Here is a 21,731-nt window from a genome sequence, read left to right as displayed (position 1 = left end):
AGTACTTAGTCACCGCCCTCGCGCGCTGACGTCAGTTCTTATACACAGCTTTTCCGCGCGAGAAACGCAGAGCCATGATAAAAACCAACAGTGGTGCCATGAAACTAGGACCCTGAAAGGGATGACCTTAACACTAGATATCGGTTCGCAGAACGGGGTGGATGGGTGGGGCGGTAAGGAATCTAATACTAACTACTGTTTCTTACAGATATATCGTTACCGAAGGTAAGTAACTTGTGCATCTGAAAGAAACAGGTTAGTATTAGATTCCTTACCTTAGAATAGATACCCCCGCAATACCAACCCCGGTGGTGGGTCTGCGAATCAATAATCACACCAGAAAGTCCTGGAGGACGGAACGGCCAAAGAAGCCATCCCTCCGGACTTGGCTGTCCAGGCAGTAGTGTCTTGCGAACGTGTGCAGTGAGGCCCATGAGCTGCCTGACAGATGTCCTGCAAGGGGACTCCCCGGCCCAGGGCAGTAGTAGCCGCCGTGGCCCGAATGGAATGGGCCCTCAGCCCAACAGGAGGCTCCTTCTTAGCCAAGGAGGAGCATGCCTTGCTGCACAACACGACCCACCAAGAGATGGTCCGTTTGTGCACCGCCTGTCCCTTCTGCGCGCCCACGTAACCAACAAAGAGTTGGTCATCCACCGGAACTGACGTGTGCGATCAAGGTAGAGGGAGAGCGCACGTTTTGGGTCCAGATGGTGGAGCCTCTCTTCCTCTTTCGAGGGATGCAGAGGCGGAAAGAAGGTGGGCAAGGTGATGGACTGCCCGATGTGGAAGGCTGTGACTACCTTGGGCAGGAAAGAGGGTCGTGTCCGCAACACAACTTTGCCCGGATGGACAGAAAGGAAAGGAGGTTTAGAAGAAAGGGCCTGGAGCTCACTCACACTCCTGGCAGAGGTGATGGCAACCAGGAATGCATTCTTAAGAGTAAGAAGACGAAGAGGACAGTTATGAAGTGGCTCGAAGGGAGCGCACATCAGATAGGTCAGAACAAGGTTCATGTCCCACTGAGGCATCACGAAGGGAACAGGAGGAAACATATGAGTGATGCCCTTCAAAAACCTATTTACAACTGGGGACTTGAACAAAGAGGGCTGATCAGGGAGCCTTAAGAAGGCGGAAATGGCAGAGAGGTAGCCCTTGATAGTGCCCAGAGCAGAGCCCTGCTTGCAAGAGAGAGGAGAACCTCAGAAAGAGGGGAAGAGAGTGGATCCACAGCCCTTTCTGTGCACCATGCCACAAATGACATTGCGCGTTCTCTTCGGTGGCGATTAGATCTAACCAAGGCTTTCCCCACTGCTGAAAGAGGCCTTGCGCCACGTCCGAGTTCAGACGCCATTCGTGATCCATCATGCACCGACGGCTGAGTTTGTCTGCCCTGGCGTTCAGGGAACCTGCCAGGTGTTGAATCACCAGGGTCAAGCCCTGATTTTCCAGCCACTGCCAGAGACGCAGAGCTTCCTGGCATAGGGTCCACGACCCCACCCCGCCCTGTTTGTTGCAGTACCACATCGCGGTGGTGTGTCCGTGAACACCTGCACTACACTCCCCCGGACAGAGGGGAGGAATGCCTTCAGTGTAAGTCGGATCGCCCGCAGCTCCAGAAGGTTGATGTGGAGCCGGGACTCCGCCGGAGACCAGAGGCCTCTGATCTCAGCCTCTCCCATGTGGCCTCCCCAGCCCTGGAGAGACGCATCCGTCACAACTACGTGCTCCGGTTGGGAAGGGAGAGGCATCTACCACTGACCCAATCACGGTCCTCGAGCCACCACTGCAACTGTCTCGCAGTGCCCTCCGAGATCAAGACATGGCCGGACAAGTTGCCCTGATGCTGGGCCCACTGAAACTTCAGGTCCCACTGCAGAGCCCGCATCCGCCACCTGGTGTGATGCACCAGAAGGATGCAGGTGGCCATCAGCCCCAGAAGCCGCAGCGTCAACCTGACCGAGATTCGGGATAACGGCTGAAAGATCGGAATCAGAGCCTGAATATCCCGAACCGGCTGTTTGGGAGGATAAATCCGAAACTGCCCCGAGCCTAGAACCGCTTCGATTAAGAGGAGCTTCTGAGAGGGGCACAGGTGCGACTTCAACACATTGATCGAGAACCCCAGCTGGTGAAGGAGGTCGGCCGTAGTCTGGAGGTGGCTGACGACTGTCTGGGGCGGGCCCGCCTTTAACATCGAGGTAGGGGAAGACTGAAACCCCTAACCTGCGCAGATGTGCTGCAACCACTGCCATCACTTTTGTGACCACCCGTGGGGCGCTGGTAAGGCCGAAGGGGAGCACGGTAAACTGAAAGTGCTTGTGGCCTACCGTGAACCGCAGGTAGAGCCGGTGGGCCGGCAGGACGGGGATGTGGAAATACGCATCCTGCAAGTCCAACGCTACCATCCAGTCTCCTGGGTCCAGGGCAGCTAAGACCTGAGTTAAAGTCAGCATCTTGAACTTCTCCTTCCGGAGGAAGCCGTTGACGCTCCTGAGGTCCAAGATAGGCCGTTGGCCCCCTTTGCCCTTTTTTGGGAACCAGAAAGTAGTGGGAATAGCAACCACACCCTACTTCTGGCCCAGGAACGCGCTCGATGGCCCCCTTAGCCAAGAGGGCCGTAACTTCCTCCTGCAGAAGATTCAAGTGATCCCCCGACATGCGATGGCATGGCTGGAGGGGTCGTCTCGAAGGGGAGGGAGTAGCCCCTTCGGACGATTTGCAGCACCCACCTGTCCGAAGTGATGGTGCACCAGTGGAGGAGGTGATGGTGCACCCTGCCCCCCACTGGCGAAGAATGGGCCTCAAAGCTCGGACTAGGAGGGCTTTGAGGTGGATGCTGCGGGGGTGGATGTGGACTGGCCTCGCCCTTGTCCCCGGGCACCGCCACGGTGGTTACCAAGTCCGCCACCGCGCTGGATGTTAGTCTGTTGCCCGTGGCAGGCAGGACGTGTGGGGGCGCTCCTTCCTTGGCCACGAAAGGAGCGAAAGGCAGCAGTTTGCTGGCACAGGGTCGACAGGCCCAAGGACTTGGCCGTAGCCCTGGAGTCCTTAAAGCGCTCGAGCGCACTGTCTGCCTTGTCGCCAAAAAGGCGACGGCCATCAAACGGCATGTCCATAAGGGTGTTTTGGACATCAGCTGAAAAGTTGGGGGACCTCAGCCAGGCGTGGCGAAGAATCGCCACCGTCATTGCCATCGCTCTGCCCAGCGAGTCCATTGTATCCACCCCTCATCGGATGGAATACCATGCCGCATCTCGACCCTCCGCAAGGGCTTGGGCGAGTTTAGTCCGGGCCTCCTCCGGACATTGTGGCAGCACGTCCGCGACCGTGTCCCACAGAGAGTGGGTATAACAGCCCAAAAGGCACGCGGTGTTAACTGACCGCAACCCCAAACTCAGTGAGGAGAACATTTTCTTACCATACTGTTCGTACCTCTTGGATTCCCGATCGGGGGGAGCCGTCGGGAATGCGGTCTGGGAGTTAGAGGCCTGGATGACCAGGCTCTCGGGAGAGGGGTGGGTGGACAGGAAGCAAGGGTCGCCCGGAGCAGGGGGGTGGCGTCTGGCCCCATTCCTATCTACAGGGGAACCTGTAGCGGGCCTGGACCAGGTGCCCAGAAGAACGTCAGACAAGGTCTCATTGAACGGCAATATTGGCTCCGGGGAGTTCAAGGGATAAGGCCTTGGCTGCCCGCGTCAACACCACACTATAGGCAGCCCCCTGCTCCGTAGCCACGGTAGGTGGGGAGAAAAAACCAGTGTCTGGCGAAGTGTCCAACTCACTGGCATCCCCTAGCTCACCTGCCTGGTCCTCACGGGTCAGAGGGTCCTCAGACCCTCCCAATCCGCCTCGTCACCCATCTCCTGGTACTCAGGTTCAAATGATGGGACCGGATCATAGAAGAGAAAATTTTCCATCGGCGTAGAAAGCAGCGTCGAGCGACACCGGAACCGGGTCGAGGGGGGGACCGGGGACGACGCCGTCCGTGGACGGCGCCGGAGGCGACACCCTAGGGGCTGACGAGGTCGTAAGGTCGACCGGCGACGACCGGGATCCGGAACCGGATCCAGTGGGGCCCTGCGGCATCGGGACCAAAGTCGCCGACGGCGCCGGGGCCGAAGCACCCGACGGCGCCGGGGCTGGAGCACCCGGCCTGCTTGGGCTCCCAGTTGGGGCCGCGGAACCCGACAGAGGAGTGAGTGACCTCATGGCCATGAGGAAGGCGTCGATCTCCTCCGGTGGCGCATTCTGCCCAGGGACCGGCGGGTATGGAGCAGGCCGCGACGCCCGCGGCTCCAGCGGAGCCGCGTGGGCGGTGTCGCCCGTTCCCCCAGCCGCGTTGTGCGGGCGTCAGGGGGAGGTCGAAGAGCGATGTCGCTTCTTCGACTTCTTGTGCCTCTTAACTGAGGACTTGGAGCTCGAGGTGTGGTGTCGCTCCTCCGAGCCGTGATGACTCCAGCCCCGGGACCGGTCCCTCGACCTCCTTCCGGACCGGGACCTCGAATGGCGCTGGGCCGACTGCCGGAGCTCGAGGCGATTGCGGTACCACTCCCGCCTAGCCTTCGACATCAAGGCCCGGCAGCCGGGGCACTACTTGTCATCGTGGTCGGGCCCCAGGCAATGAAGACACTGGCGATGGGGGTCGGTAACCGACATCAGTTGGTTGCAGTCGACGCAAGGCTTGAACCCCGGCATCCCTACCAGCATCGTCGGAGTCGTTCGACTTCGAAACAAGATCAAAAATGTTTGAAAAAGTTTAGTGAAAAAGGGACTAGGGTATCACTTTTTCCGTATCGGCGCTTTCTGGCGTGGAAAAAAATAGGAACTGACATCAGTGCGCGAGAGCGGCGTCTAATTACTCCGACGACGTCATCACGGGGCCAACGACGACGGACGCGGAGCCGCGGACGACGCCTACCGACGTGCAGGGGTACTGCTACTCAAAACTTTCCGGATCCAGTCTGACGCCTGGGGATATTCTAAGGTAAGGAATCTAATACTAACCGGTTTCTTTCAGATATAATGTGTCACTGTGGCGTGTAACAAATACAGACGTGGTGGTGCTCCAGTGGCCTGCAAGAAGGAGTCATGGTCCAACAGAGTACCATCTCCAAAAAAAGCTCCCACCTCCTCCACCCCACTATCCATCCAATCCTGCAGTCTGGTTCATGTAAGTCTCCCTTGTGATGTAGGGATAATGGCTGTGTACGGTGTTACTGCAGACGTGTACGATAGGGCCTTCTTCCAGCAGCACAGGGCAGTCTTTAACAGGGGGGGCAGTCTGGGGGGATCCGAGCCCTCGGTAGAAGCAAAGAATGAAGCTTTCCTCGGTCCAGCCTCTGCGGTGTGAATCCAATATCTTGTAAACTCTTGCCCGCAGTCCAGTATGATAGCCACTGAAGCGGACTAGCGTAGTAGTATCCTCGGAAATCGGGGTTCCCCAGACCGCCTATTGACGTCCCTAACTGGAGTTTCTGAAGGCTGATCCGTCTACGGCCAGCTCCCCAGATAAGACTAATCAAAATGGTATTCAGTGTATTAAAAATTGATTTTGGGAGGACCACCGGTAGATTCACAAAGTAGTATAAGAAGCGAGGGAGCATCACCATTTTTTAAATGGCAATTTGGCCCATCACTGATAAGGGTAGGGAAGACCAGAACCCAACACTAGTACGGAGCCTTGTTATTGTCCATAGAATATTGCCTTCTATCTGATCCTCTTGTGTTCTATAAGCCTGTATACCAAGATATTTGTAGGTGTTGGGGACTACTGGGATAGAGTAAATGCCTAACCGCAGGCGAGTTAGATGTGGCATCTCTCGGAAGAAGAAACTGGTTGACCTTGCAGGGTTTATTGCCAGGCCCGATAGCCGTTCAAAAGTTGCAAATATGGCAGGGAGAGGAGCGTTGTCAGCAGTCAGATCTCGTCAGTAGAAGAGGATATCATCCGCATAGATAGCTATCAGGTGATGTACTCCGTCGATATAGATGCCCAGGCGGTCCAATGACATCTGAAAGGTCAGGGCCAAGGGTTCTAGTGTGAGTAGAACAACAATGGGGACAGGGGGCATCCCTGTCTCGTGCCTCTGTGAACGGTGTATTGGTCAGAGATGTCGCGACCAGTGCGGGCCCTGGCTGTTGGAGACGTGTACAATAGGCGGACCCACTTAAGGAAGTCATCTGGGAATCCAAACCGTTTCAATGACCCAAACATGAACTCCCAAGATAAGGAATTGAATGCTTGTCTATGATCTGATGCTATACATCCCGTGTGGGGTAGATCTATTGGGGGACCCGTCATTACAGAGTGTAATCGCCGAGTGTTTAGAGAAGTGCTGCGGTCTGGGAGGAATCTGCACTGATCCCGATGAATAAGTGTGGGGAGGTGTGACTGTATACGATTAGCGAGGGTCTTACTTAAAATCTTATATTCAGTGGAGAGCAATGAGAGGGGTCTATAGTTGGACATCTCCAACTCGTCCCTTCCCGGCTTAGGTATGGACGTAACCAATGCCTGCATGGTGGAGTCAGGCAGACTGCCAGTCTCAAATGCCACCATGAAAACTGCTCCAACGCAGGTATTAGGGACTCTGAGTAAGTAAGGTAAATTTCTACGGGGTGCCCGTCCATCCCAGGTGTCTTATTTCGATTCAGACCTTTAATTGCTACACGTATCTCTTGTTGGGTAATGGGACCGTCAATGTCTTTCTGTATATCCTCTGATAGCACCAGGAAAGGGAGAGCCTGTAGGAACTCGTCAATCGAGGCGCTGTCTACTGGGGCGGAGGGTGCATAGAGTGCCTTAAGGTGGTCATGAAATGCCGTATTTATTTCTGCTTGTGTAGTGACTAAATCTCCCGCCTGGGTACGAATACTGGTTATAATTGGCTGGTCAGGTCGATCCCTTACGAAGCGGGCTAGCAGTGTACCGGATCTATCTGCCTCAGTGTGTTTTCGTTGAAGGTACGCCCTATAGTCTATCGTCTGCAATGTCACTAGCGTTTCAGCATGGTCTATGTGGGCAGATTGCAACGCCTCCACTTTTCCAGGATCAAGGGCTGCCTCCCTCTCCAGTGTCTGTAGCCTGTCCTCAACGTATTTTTATCTCTGATGTACCTCCTGCCTGGATTCTACTAACTGTTCGATCGTCGCCCCCCTTAACCAGTACTTTCACAGCATCCCATTCGATCAGATTAGAGGAAGCTGTATTCCAGTTTTCATCCAAGTAGTTAGAAATAGTTTTGGAAAAGGTTGTGTAGAAGGGAGCGTCCTCGAGCAGGTGTGGGTGCAATCTCCAGGTGGGCACTAGGGTAGGTACCATACCCCAGCGAAGTGTAAGTTCTAAGGGGCTATGATAGGAAAAGGTCTTGGCCAGGTACATAGATTCATGAGCCTTTGTGATAATGGATCTGGAGCACAGGAACCTATCTATTCTAGTATGAAGGCTGTGCACCGGAGAATAAAAGGAGTATTCCATGTTATTCGGGCGAAGGCATCGCCAAGCATCGGAAAGTGTCCACTCATTTGACCAAGTAGTGAATTGTTCCGCCAGTTTGCTAGCAGCGGAAGCCTGAAGTGGAGGGTGTGATCTATCTAGTCCCGTGTCCAGCACTGCGCTCCAATCCCCTCCCAACACCCAGGGGATCCCATCCCAGTCCGCCAAAACCATACCCAGCCTATTCAAAAAACGATCTTGGTCAAAGTTAGGAGCATAAATGCTTCCTAGGACCATCAGGGAGCCGTCAAGAGTGCCCTTCACTAGTATATATCGTCCTTGGTTATCCACCCGGCGCTCAAGTTAAACAAATGGGACCCCATGACTCACCCAGATAGTCGCCCCTCTAGCGAAAGCCGAATAATTAGTAGAATAAATATGTCCCCTCCATTTTTTCCGCATCTTTTGCGTTTCAGAATCCGTGAGATGGGATTCCTGAAGGAACGCAATGTGTGTTTGACGTCTATGAAGAAATGCATGAATTTGGTGCCCTTACTGAATTGCTCCCAGTCCCCGCACGTTCCTTGTGAGTAGGTTGTATGATCCTATTGCATTAACAGTCCCTGCCATGTTCCCTTGTGTAACGTGTTGTTCTCATCCGTGCCAAGTAACCAAGCAGATCTGACCAGGAGTCCCATTTCCCCAGAACTGGAACAAAAGCCGGCACAGCGCCTAAACTGTGCTGGGCCCAACAATGGTGTATCAGAAATACAAAACAAATAACTGTGCATACGCTAAGAGGGAGGTGACCAGTCTTGCGCCTGACCATAGTACTCTAAAGGGACTGCAACCCGACAGCTCAACGGTACTCCCCCACCCCATGGGGGTGTAGATGTGGTGGCAGGCGTAGTATGAACACATTCCTATATTGAACCATGAGTGTCAAGGAGCCCTCCAACCAATAGCACAAATCCCCAGCTCACCTGAGTATGTCGGATATACAATCGTGGCGTGTAGTCATGGAATCAAGCCCCACTATACATCACAAGGGAGTGGACCATTTTACATCATAAGCAACACATCAAAAGTATACAATAGTCTCTTCAGCACTAGACATACATCAGAAATAGTAGAAATGATCACAACAATAGCCCCAAGCGACTGTGGCTCAACCTCTACATTCAGCTATCTATCAAGTCGTCTGCTGCTCTGGGCATGATGGTGGGGAACAGGACTGCACTATGTTCGGAGTCTGAGTGGATAGTACTGTCCTCAGAGTCAATAGAGATTTTGTGCAAGTCCTCACGGAAAGCACCGGCCACCGCAAGCGCTCCCTCCTGATCTCGCCTCTGCTGCTCTTGCGATGGGCCGGCACCCCCACCGCCCCGGTAGGGGTTCTGGGACCGGCGAGAGGTTCGCTTCGGGAGTCCTTCCGAGCCTGCATGGAATCACCCCCTTCTTGAGCATGGTTTTTACCTCAAACTTGAGAAGATTTAGTTGTTTCGGAATGGATGCTTGAGGTGGAGTTGGTAGTGGGGGCTACATAAATTCTAATGTATGGTCAAAATTGAACAAGGTTTAAGACCCATTGGTCTGTTGATATGTCTTGCCAGCGTTGAATATAATTAGATATTCTTCCACCTAGCCACTGGTGTCCCGCGCTGCCTTATCAAGCTGGCTTGTAGAAGGCTGTTTGTGGTGGCTGCCATTGAGTACTGGGAATTAAACTGCTGAGAGGAAGCTGAATATGAGTAACGATATTGTTGGAAACCTACTCTGTAGGAGGGAAGTCCTCTTCCCCTAGCTCGAAAGGGCAATTTCCGATATTGAAGTGTGCCCAATGATTTATCTGTATCAGTATCCGTTTTTTGGTCGAGCCTAGTTGCACACACGCGCTGCTCTAGGGGCAGGACCTCTTGGAATCACTCTGGACTTTTCACAAGCTTGCGCGCGCAACATTTTTAACATCATTATTTCTATTGGGCTTTGCGTGCGTTTTTAAAAAAAGACAGCACGCAACTGGGTAAAGGCGAAGGCATGTCCCACCTTTCCCAGTAAATGTATCCGCCCACGGTCTACAGCTTGCAGGAGCGGGCAGAGGCGCCATCTGTTTGTGATTATGTTTCTAATTAGCGCGTTCGCGGTAGCTGCGCTGCCCCGCTTGTTTGGTATGTTTTACACCCCCTTCCTCAGTATTTACCTCTCGTCTCTCTCTTGTTTTAAAATGCCTTGCTTCCTGCGGCGCCTAAAATCCGGGCTTGTCTTTTCTCATGTAACTGCAACAGTTGTTCTTTTTCAACCACCTTTCTTGATTTTTTTCCATTGGGAAGTTTTTGTTCTTCCTCTCAGCGAGCTGCCTTTTATCCCTGTGAGTTGCCTGATAGACACACTCCTTACCAAACAGTTATGTTCCTCAGTAAACCTTGGCAGTGCGCTCCAATCCGTTTGTTTAGTCATTGGAAAGACGACAACCTTTCAGATTTGTGCATTTTCAACACAGAGGATTAAGGATGGGTAGTCAAGAATATCGACCAAACACAAGGAGATGATGGACGGAGCACTGAAACATTTCAGACACTAACTCTTAGTCACAGATCTGGGTTGAATCCATCATCTTCCTTTAGCTCACTATGCCACCCAAGTTCAGAGCCATCTTTATGCAAATCAGTCTTTACCCTGTGCCTCATGGGAACAGGTTAGCCTCAACTGCCAAGCCAGGACTTCCCTGGACTGGAAACAGGCATCCTGGGACCGGTTTCAGGATAACATTCCTCATCAGCCAGGCTATCTAGAATCCAGTGGCAAAGCGAGCAAGGGTCCCACGTCTGGGCATACCCTGCCAATTTAGGGCAAACAAAGCAAACAGAAGGAGATTATGGACGAAGCACTGAAACTTTTCAGACACTCACCCCCACTCACAGACTAACTGTTATTAATGATAACTCTGTTTATCATCACAGGAAAAAAGGTTTGGAATTCCTTGGAGTAGTGTAGAACAGGTATAACTACATGATGTGCAGAACAAAATCTGAGGGACCGGAACTTATCACAGGAGTATTCTAGAGGGCAGGTCATACTGATTGGTTTAAACCTAAGTTTGGTCTCTTTTTTAAAAATGACTAGGATAGGTTATAGAACTGAAGGGCCTAGGGTCTTTCTTCTCAATGTTTAACATTGCATTGCTATTATGAGGTCCTGTGGGACTCCCATCTTGATGACGGGGAATGATTCAAGTATGTGTTTCAATACTAAAGTAAACAAGTTTACCCATGAAAAACTCTTTCTCATGCATGGTCCTCCATGCAGTGGACCTATCTTGTCAAAACTCTAAGGACTATGACAGAGCTTCTCTCTTTCAGAAAGTCTTAAAAAACTCACTGGTTTCGCATACAGCTTATTTGAACTCCAGACCGTTGCATTTGACTAAAGTACAAATTGACTAATCATAAGTAGATAACCACTAGATCACACAGTATTTCCCATGCACTCATTTTGTTATCATAGTTGAACCTGACCTGTTTTCTGTATTTACTTTTATTCCATGTTCCATGTAAAGGGCGCTAATTCTGTGAACTTGGTGCTATAAAAACTGTAAAAAATAAAGGGAAAAAAGGAAAGTGTACATACTGCAGTGGTGTCTCACCAGTGTGAGTTCTCCGATGAACATCTAGATGATTCTTTCTTTTGAATGACTTCCCGCAGGTCTCGCAAATGAACTCTCGAACACCTGTTTAGGGGAAAAAGAGAAAATTATACACTTTTTTGTACAGGTCATTAATCACCATATCAATTAAGTGGTAACGATCAGCAGAAGGCACGCCTAGTACAAATGACCTCAAGGTCCTAACTTTTTTTTATAACACAACCTGAATCAAAGTATATGTAGGACACCCCTTCAAGGTTCCCCAAACCTAATATCAGTTTGCTTGTCAGTAACGAAAGTGCTGTCAAAGACTGACAGATTCAGGATTCTGTTGCACTTCAAGAAGAAACCTTGATTTCAGATTCCCAGAAGCATGTTCTGATTAGTCCTGACCACATACGAATGAATATTTTATATGTATTCTCATTCAAAAGCATTAGAAAGAAGTTATAGAACAAGTTTCAGAGGATAAAACCTTTTTTGAATGGCATCCAAAATTGCTTTAAATCATACAGGTCACTAAATGTAATAAAAATACATAATAGATTTAATCATTACGAAACTGGTCCAGAAGCATTACAATAAATAAAACTATAATTCACAGTTAATTTAAAGGAAAACTGCCTAAGAAGATGTGTACAAGAGATAAGTGTGCGCATTATCTGTAGATGTGATGGCTTCGCAATTATTTTGTGTAATCCTCAGACAGTTTTTCAACCGTATTAATATGTTTAACAACTGTAATGGTCAGCTGTGGGTGCTCCCCTTTGAGACTACGTATAGGCCTTCACTACCATTATTTATGAAGATACAACAAACTTTCCAATTTCTTAGGAAAAAAGAGTTCTCTCATATTGTACATTTAAGGAAAATTGTCTCTTCAAAACGGAAAGATGGAAGAAGAGATGCAAGAGATGTAGAGCCCTTATGCTACCACAAACATTTGACACAACACAATGCCTGTGGAGCTCTGAAAACCATTAGTTATTTACATCTCTTCTCAGCAGGCTAGTTTTTAGATGCAAAGTCTACTTAGTATGGCTAACTTACAAGCTGTGACAGCAAAAGATTCATGCTTACTAGAGGATCTATGAAAAAATAATCAACTGCAACACTGGTGTTTGCAAGGATAACTATTTCTGGTACATTCTTAGCTTTAGTGTAATCCCCCTTCTGTTTGCATCCACCTTCCAACCGATTTCTGTGAGGACTCATGAGCACTTTCAACACCGTGAAAACGGGCTCATAATTCTGTTCTGTTAGGCCAAACTTGCTACTATCCAACTGAATAAAAAAAACTCTCTAAAAGACCCGACAGTATAAAACGATGGCCTGATCAGGTGAGAAAGCTGCAACGATTATCAAATTTAGGCGGATCAAAAGTTATAGACCCAATGTTAAAAATTAGCAACATTTTCTTATGCAGCATTAAGAACATAAGCTTTCACATACTACATAGATGAAACCCTTCGCACCAACCAGATTGGATCAGGAACCTTCCCAGCAAAGGGGCGTTGCCAGCGCTAGCTGTTATGTGATACTGTTTACAACTTCCTTGCACAACTCCACAGGAAGTGATGTGCAGCTGAACAAATACTGCTCAACCTCTGGTAACGTAAGTCCCATCCAGATTTTCTAAGCCCATGGAGAGGACATGGATCAAGAGAATTGAGCCAAAAATCATCACTATAACATCCTCTAGTCTAGACAGTAGGTGGGAAGAAATGTATATATGTGGTATTTCTATACTGCAAACTCTGCCAAAGGGCAGCGGAGGCTTGCACAGGGATAGCACTATCTGTTTGCTGCAGCAATGGCAAAATGGTGTACCCAGGGGTGGGAGTTGGAGAACCTGAAGTCACAAAGGTCTGTATAGATTGTCTGGAATTAGCTGGTTGGCGACCAAATTCCTCAGAATGTCCACTTTACGGTTATGTTATTTTCTTTTCCAGATCAGCTGCTGGCACGCTAATTCCTCTATCCTCAGACCAATACCAATACCAGAGTTCGGTGGCCTACAGACACTGGGGTAGTGAGCCCACGCCTCCCTTCTTTTAAAAGTAATGCATGCCCACGTTTAGCTCATCAAGACTTGTAACTTCTTCCCCTATATATATGAGATAGGAACACTTGCAGAGACAGTGTGGAATTGTGGAATACATTTTGTTTTACCCAATTATGATACCCAATAAAAGTGAGGGCTGAAAAATGAAATACATGAAATTTTGTGAACTATTCAAGCCATGATCAATAGACAGCACTCGTGATTTTGCATAGCATGCTAGCTCAGCAAAAAGATGCTATTTATTAATGAAATACTGTTGATTGGTTCTGTATTTCACATTCTGGAAATACCCAACTGCCACTTTTAAGGCAAGTGGGTCACCATTATGTATTTGCTTATCATGCACTATTAATGTCTTCTGACTGGATCTGATAGCCACATTGGGAAATCTTGATTGACAATTACTGGACATTTGATGTCCCAATCCACAATTATATTAGAAATTATAGCGTACTTGATATTTTATTGGATTTTCAATGAATCACCTAGTTACACCCTTTGTCGTTTAGGCCAAAAGGCTTTTGGGTACTCAAATCCAGCAGACTGAAATTAATCTAGTGTACCTTCTAGTACTAGACACTGAGAGAAAAGGGCTCAGGTACAAAATCTAGCCATACTAGGAGGCATCTGTCACTAGGGTGGACCGAAGTCATGGGTACTCCCTCAACTGACAAGTATTCAGAATCATCTGGTATACCAAAGGTGTTGTGACCGAACGGGTTCTTCTTTCTTGACCAAAAGATTATCTAAACGTGTGGCTATCAGCAAAGGGCTCCGATGTGCACTCTGCAGAGAATCTGCTTTATACTGCCTGTCATCTAGGTAAGGGTAAACATGAATGCCCTGCATGTTAAGGGTGTCCACCACAAGTGAAATCACCTTTGTGAGCTCTCAGCTACAGAGGATAATCCAAATGGCAGCACTTTAAAAAGGAGATATGGGTCCATCACAATAAAGCAGAGAAAGGGTCTACGTTATGGATGTACTGGTATTAGAAAATAAGCATTCTGCAAATTCAGCTAGACTGCAGAGTCCTGAAACTGAAAGGCCGACAAGATGTGTTGACAGATAATCATTTTTCATTTCTTTCCTGCCTTGAGGAATCGGGTTTAAAATGGACCACAGACTTCTGCCATGCTCGGGGCTTAGGAAATACATTGAGTACCAATTCCAATCCCCCTAAGAGGCCAGTCGACCCCTACTGAGCAGCTTTCCCCTGCCATCTTTGGAGGAGTTTAGCAGTCTGGCCCTTACGATCTCATCCGGTTCGCCTCTTGACCCTCTTCCGCCAAAACTCTGGAAGCTGTTTCAGGAGGAACTTTTCCAGCCTTTACATTCCATCTGCTGCCAGTCATTTGAAACAGGGATTGTACCGGGTTGTTGGAAGAAGGCAGTGGTATCTCCGCTTTTAAAAAAACCTACGCTGGACCCTGCCTGTCTTTCCAACTACCGGCCAATCTCTCTGCTTCCTTTTCCAGTGAAAATCATGGAAAAGTTGGTTACCCGCACTCTATCCGACTTCTTGGAAGGAAACACCTGGCTGGATGAGACGCAATTTGGCTTCCGCCCAGCTCATGGGACGGAATCCGCGTTAGTGACCGTGCTTGACAATCTGCGGACGCGAGTCGACAGTGGTCGGGCAGCCTTCTTGGTGCTGCTCGACATGTCGGCCGCGTTCGACACGGTCAGCCATCCAACCTTGATAGCGAGGCTGGAAGAGTGTGGAGTTGAAGACAAGGCTAGGGACTGGCTAATTTCCTACTTGGATAATCGTCAACAACGTGTGTCGCTCCCTCCCTTCAGTTCAGAGGAGCGGAGAGTGGGACAAGGAGTACCGCAGGGCTCAGCCATCAGCCCTATACTCTTTAACATTTACCTCCGCCCACTAGTCCAGCTTATTAAATCTTTTGGGATCTCTGCATTTAACTATGCAGATGATACCCAGCTGGTCTTTTCTCTGGAGGGACAGGGTGCGGTCCCATTGGAGACTTTTCACCGATGTATGCAGGCCACAGCGGATTGGCTCCGTTTGAACTCGTTACAGTTCAACGGTACGAAAACCGAGGTTCTGCACTGTTCCGGTGACCGAATCCCCAGGGACCTCCCAGACGATTTCTGGCCCCCGTCCTTCTCTGAGTCGGTGTCAGTCGCACACTCGGCGCGTAATCTGGGGGTCACTTTTGGGCCTAATTTACAGCTGGATCTGCACGTAAACAAGACCACGTCCACGTGCATGATGCTTATCCGGATGCTGCGTAAGGTTCTACCTCTCCTCCCTGAGCAAGCCAGATCCGAAGTAGTGCGGAGCACTATCTTAAGTCGACTCGACTACTGCAACGCACTACTATTGGATGCCCCTGTAACACTACTGGGCAAGCTCCAAAGGGTACAGAACCTGGCTGCCAAACTCGCTCTGTCCCGCCCCTACTACAGCTCGTCTACAGCAGCATTACAGGATCTCCATTGGCTGCCGATTCATCTCCGGGTCCGCTACAAAGCCGCATGTATAGTGTTCAGAGCTATCCACGGCTTGGGACCTATCCCGCTGCGGAGAATGTTTGCTTGGTATCTTCCAGCCCGAGCCTTACGCTCCTCGTCATCCAAGCTGTTAGTGGTCCCGCGCTTCCAGAGAGTGAGGATGGGTGGCCGTTCGTTCAGAGTAGCAGCGGCCAAACTCTGGAACTCTCTGCCACTATCTCTTAGGAGCCTTGAGGCTCTTCCAGCCTTTAGAAAGGCGTTGAAAACCCACCTCTTCCCGAGGATAGGCTAGTTGCTGAAGCTGTTGTTAGATCAGGGTTCAAAGCGCCAGGATGCCCTTTGTGGTGACAGGCTGCGCTCTATAAGTATACCACAATACCAATACACAATACCAACAAATTGTATTGTGCACTAGCTAGAAGGGAGGAGACCTCTTTCATTAAGAAGTTTGCTTGGGTTGGGGGACTGCTGAAATCGAAAAGACAAGTGGAAGTTGTTTATGAATTGCAGAGAACAACCAGATGACTCTTGTCCAAGGGTATCCTTTCCCATTGCAATGCAAGCCTGGCCCTACTAGTGTCTCATTGTGTAGGACCAATTAATCAAACAGACCGTTTCGGAAGACAAGTATGAAGCAGCTGGAGGGTGCGGCCCCTTGTCTTAGCCTCTACCCTTAGATGGATGGTATGTAAGCAGCTGTTGCTGCTGCAACATTGTCTGCTTTTGCATGACTCTCAACTAGTGCCTTTATCAATGGCATATCCTAAACTGGCAAGGAAAACTCATGGATAGGAAAGTTAAACCAAGAAATTGGGCAGGTCCCTACCTTTCTTTACCAGCCCCAGTTAAGCAACTGCTTTGTCACTGAAAAATCAATGACAGTCAGACTGCATATCTAGCAGTTCGGTCTGGACAGGTCCAGTAAAGCCTGTGGTCCTCATCCAGGAATGTCTTTTGAGGAGCACCAATGAGGTCCCCTAACGAGACCTGGAGTCACCCTTACCAAACCGGTTTGTGTGCGTACTGTCCTGACAGAGCTAGGAAAAGTGTTTAAGTATTTGTTCAGGTAGACATGACACTGCCAGCATGACCATCTCCCCCAAGGTATGATAGTATATCACAAGGAGTTGTGCAATTTAGGGCAGGACTGCTAGAAGCGAACACAAATGATGGAGCCTATAAGATTCCCTGTCTTTCGGCATAGAAAGGAAAGGTAACCACCCTTGTAAGTGGCAGTACAGTCATGTATCACTAAGCTTTTAGGAGAATGATTTGAAGAAAGGAAAGGATGGTTCACAAGGCCTGACCTTTACCTCCCGAAGGCTCCCCTAAACAACTTCTGAATTAGTAGTGTGTCCAATGCTTCAGCGACCTGATATTTCATGGCATCATAAATGGAAAGATACCCTCTGACAGCAACATTTACATTTGAATCAGAGTACTATTTCCGTAATGAATAACGTGACAGCCTGCTATTGGTCAAAAAGGTATTAAACCTTTCAAGCAACGGAATAATGTTCAGCTGATAGAAATTCTCTATATCCAGTAAGAAATATACCCAAGTATCACTTAAGATTTAAAGAAGAACCCACCCGCAATAATGCTGGTAAAATATTTAGTGATGTATTAAATAACAGCACAGGTCTACTGACAGCTGATCTTAAAACCACTTATTTTCCTAAACGGATTCTCTCGAATGTATGCTCTACATTTTATACACCTCAAGTAACAAAACAGCATAACAGGCAAACAATTAAAGCTGACTGACCCAGAGATGGGGGTGGGATTGGGATGGGGATGAGGGGTTGGGGGAATTATTTGCTCATCCATACAAAAGGCAGTTGCAAGAGGTTCTATTTACAATGCAAATATCCATGACTAGTGGCCAACCCTGCTATGTCTTCTTAAGACCTGAACTCTGACTGCACAGCAAGAATCAACCATAACAACAGCATCTGCTCTTTCATTACAGAATTTGGAGTATCTAACACAAGGTGAAGGTAGATTGATGTATGATCTGAGAAAAGTATAGGACTTTTGCTTACTGTAGGCTAAGTAATTGAATAGGAGATAAAAAATGTATTCTGTCTGCAAAATAAAATCTAGATGATATGCATGTATATTCTTATAAACCAGGATAGTGTGATCACCAAGAATCATTTGCAGTCTTAACGGTTAAGTTATTTATGGCCCTCAGGAACTCTGGTTTATTTTGTCTTCTTCCCCTACATAATGAGTCAAGAGTAACAGATTGAAGAAAATTAAAAGTGATCAAGATAATTAATTCAACAGTAAATGGTAATTAGAAATGAAATACTATTCAAGGGGCGTGGACATCATCTTCCAGCATGAAAGTGGCCCAAATCAATAAACTTTTTGGATCAGGATTTTTTCTCGTGTTTTTTAACTCCAAACTTCATCTAAAAAACACAGTGACTCCTGTTTCAGTTCCATCCACCCTACCAAAACTTTAAGCAGTCTACTTTTAACTGGTAAAATTAGTCTGGTGTAGTCAAACCACTACCTAGATGATCTTCTTAAAGATCTGTACTTCAGTCACCACAGAACTTACCACAGGGAACTTCTTGGAAAATAATGGTTCCAATGCAGATATAAGTTAAGCTTTGACTGAGTTCCTTGGATTGCTTCCTCTTTTTGCCCCGGAAGAACAACAACCGCAGTTGCTCTTTCTTTCTTTTTTTTAATGCTTTCTCAGGGGTGCCTGGCTCTGTGATTAAGAGCAGGAGTAAATTATTTTCCAGTAGGAAGACACTGACATCATGGAGGTTACGGTGAGCTTGGCTCCATACTCTTTGTTGGATTTCAAGTGCCTCACTGTACAAAAACCACACAACTTCGACATATGCATTGGCAGGCCACACAAGGCATGAAACCTTGAGACTTTGGCTGCAACGTGGCTTTGAATTTATGAAGAAAACAAAATTATGAATGTTGACAAAAAAATTCAAAAATATCAAAATTCCAGAGGTTGCTGATCCTGTTTCTGAGGAGGCGTAAAAAAAAAAGAGAACTGCGTACACCAGCTTTACAGCACAGTTTATACAGTCATCCTGTGGTAATGTTTTATTACTAAAACTTCCCATCTTTAGTATGGTGCCTCTGAAGGGGTTCATCTAATTAATCAGTGGGGTTAATTATCGATTAGAGTAGATCAATTTGCTTTTGTGAATAGAACTAATGCAAAGGACAGAATTCTTATTGGAAGAGCAATCAAGAGTCAATATGTCTAAAAGAGAGAAGTTTAATCTGGAACCAAGCACAGTGCATAAAGTAGTGATCTATGAGGCAGCCTTGAATGAATATCTAAGAATTTTTTTTAATTTTTAACATATCCAAATTAGGGTACGGGGCTTATACAGAAGTCAATGAGCTAGATGTGCTTAGAACTCTACTTCTTCTAAAGACCACAATACCTCAGACAAGCATAGCACAAGTAAGAAAGAAAATAATCAGGGTTTCAAAGGGGAAGTAGAGAGAGTCTCAGGGGAAAGATACCAATGCTTGAAAATTGTAGTTTACGGTAGCTAACACTTTAGTGTCCAACACTGGAACTTTCATAAATTGCTTGCCTTGTCCTGAAATAAAACGAGGAAGTGGTGCAAAAGAAAAGAGGGAAGGGGTAGGAGGGTTCCTTTTATTGACAGAGGTTCCTGAGCAACCTGAATGGGATTTTTAGATGTGCAATCTGGCAAATCGAGGGTGCATCATCCAGAAAAAAAACATCCAATAAAAGTATCTAGCATCATTTAAATTGATGACAATGGGGCATGGCTAGCAGGAGAATGATGGAGCAGGATTTTCGGATCTCCCTGCTTCCTATTGTTTTAGGTGGTTAAAACACATAATATCGATGCCAGCTAGCAAAGGGTGAGTTCAGAGTCAAGCTGTTAGATCTCTTGCAAAGATCGTGGCAGTTCTGTGGTGAGACGTTGAGAGTGGACAAGAGCAGAGTGAAAGGATGGCAAACAAGGTCAGAAGTGGTGGTCTCTCAGAACAAGCCCGGCTGCAAGAATAAATTGTGTGGGAGAAGAGCAAGCAATGACCCACCCAAGTGAGAGAGAAAGGAAGAATTTGAAGGTACTATCAGCAGGTCTGTGCCACCAAATGCTGAGCTCACTGACCACATCAAAAGCAGCTCCAACAGTGCCACAGAAAACCTTGCCATAGTGAACGACTTCACCTCTATGGCAGCAACTCCACTAGCATAGCCCCTTCTAAGGACGTCTACACCCAGCTGTCCCTACTCTTCATCAACGAGACCACCAAAATCTACAAAAAGCTCAAGCCCCAACCGGACCCTACTACCCTCGTGCCCATCTCTACCGACACCCAGAGGACTACCATGACCACCTGGCCCACTATCACCACTCATGAAACCACAACAACAATGCAGTCATACACTCATGAAAACAGTCTGACCCCTGCCCTCACCACATCTTCATCAAAGGACTGGATCTCATCAGAGCAGACCTCACCCCAGTCCTGAACGCATCAATCATCACACCCACCTACTCAGATGCCTGAAAACATGTCACAGTATTCCCCATCTCCTCAAGAAACCATCTGCAGACCTGTAGATGCTAGCCAACTACCGACCTAGCTCCCTGCTAATACCCTACGCAGCAAAAGTCTTGGTAAAGATGATAAACAAACGACTAACCACCCCATCACTGACAAACACCTCCATGACACCACTCAATCTACATTCAGGTCCAACGACAGGACAGCTACTGCCCCTCATCGCCACCACTGATGACGTCCTGATGATCATGGATACAGGCGACACCCTGGCCCTAATCCTACTGAATCTTTTGGCAGCCTTTTACACAGTCTCCCACCGTCCTTATCCATCGTCTGCACGAAGCCAGCATCCAAGATCTTGGGCTTCACTAAATTTTCTCCTTCCTGACACGCCACACCCAGCTGGTTAGCACAGCCCACTTCACCTTCAACGCAGTCTACCTTATCTTGAGTTCCAAAGAGGTCCTCACTCAGCCCCACTCTGTTTGGTACCTACTGGCCCTGCACATCAGCAGCATCGCCGTCTGAATCAACATCATATCCTATCCTGATGTCATCCAGCTCTTACTCTTCCTCTCCAACAAGCTGCAAAACAGATCTACTTTTTACGCCTGCTTGACCAAAGTCGCTAGATGGATTAAAAACAACTGCCTCAAGCTCAACACAGACAAGACGGATGTAGTATTATTCATCAAAGACACCTCACTCTGGGACTTCACCTGGTGGCCCACAAAACTTTTGTAGAGACCCTTTGAATAGAAATCGACATCAACTCACCATGACCGTCCAAGGGAGTGCAGTCACCATCTCCTGCTTTCAGACACCCACGATGCTCAATAACATCTTCAAATGGCTCCCCATAAACACTTGCAGAACTGTCACCCAGTCTCTCATTACCAGCAAGCTGGACTACGGAAACAAACTATATGCTGGAATCAGTGCTCATCTGACCACAGAACCAGACAAACCTCTGCGGCCAGGCTAATCCTCAACCTCCCATCCCGCACCTCAAAGAGCTCCACTGTATCTCAATCCACAAATGAGCACTCTTCAAACTCCTCACACAGACGTACAAAGCCTTACAAAACCTCGTCCCGCGTGCCTCAACAACAGCATAAACTTCTAAAAACCTACCAGACACCTCTACTCAGCCAGACTCCCACCTGCACACAATCCCTGCATAAGCAGAACCAGATCCAATGGTTGTGTTTCCTCCTACCTTGCTCAGAAAGCCTAGGACGACCTGCCCCAGCACATCAGAGCCTCCTTCCCAGTTCTTCACTGGAAACTTAAGACCTGGCTCTTCATCTAGCCCTGACCCTAGCTTGGTCCAAACAGCACCGGCTTCAGCACTAGGATATCCTCCTGGGGGTGCGGTGTACTATACAAATACCAACAATATTTATCAGAGAAGGCACAAACACCCTCCCAGACCAACCGAAGGAGCACTAAGCAGCAGCATTGGTAACCGCCACGTCCCTGGGATGACTAATGACTGCCTAAACAATCTGATGGAAGTACGTACAGGTTTCCATAGACCCCAGAGCAACTGACTAGAGCCTAAAAAC

The 21,731-nt window shown here is 48.2% G+C and overlaps 1 protein-coding gene across 4 annotated transcripts in view; it reads right to left on the bottom strand.

Moving 5' to 3' along the window:
• The window catches only part of ZNF653 (zinc finger protein 653), a 161,740-nt gene that overhangs the window by 27,040 nt on the left and 112,969 nt on the right, over nt 1-21,731 (bottom strand). For 2 of the 4 annotated variants that reach the window (XM_086962640.1, XM_086962649.1), the window contains exon 8: nt 11,063-11,162. In XM_086962640.1, the coding sequence (XP_086818766.1) occupies nt 11,063-11,162 (100 nt within the window). The remainder of the gene's footprint in view (nt 1-11,062; nt 11,163-21,731) is intronic. The other 2 variants (XM_086962657.1, XM_086962666.1) reach the window with 1 other exon arrangement.

Source organism: Lissotriton vulgaris, chromosome 1_1 (genome assembly GCF_964263255.1).
Source record: "Lissotriton vulgaris chromosome 1_1, aLisVul1.2, whole genome shotgun sequence".
Lineage (NCBI taxonomy): Eukaryota > Metazoa > Chordata > Amphibia > Caudata > Salamandridae > Lissotriton > Lissotriton vulgaris.
This window is presented reverse-complemented; position numbering and strand designations above follow the sequence as displayed.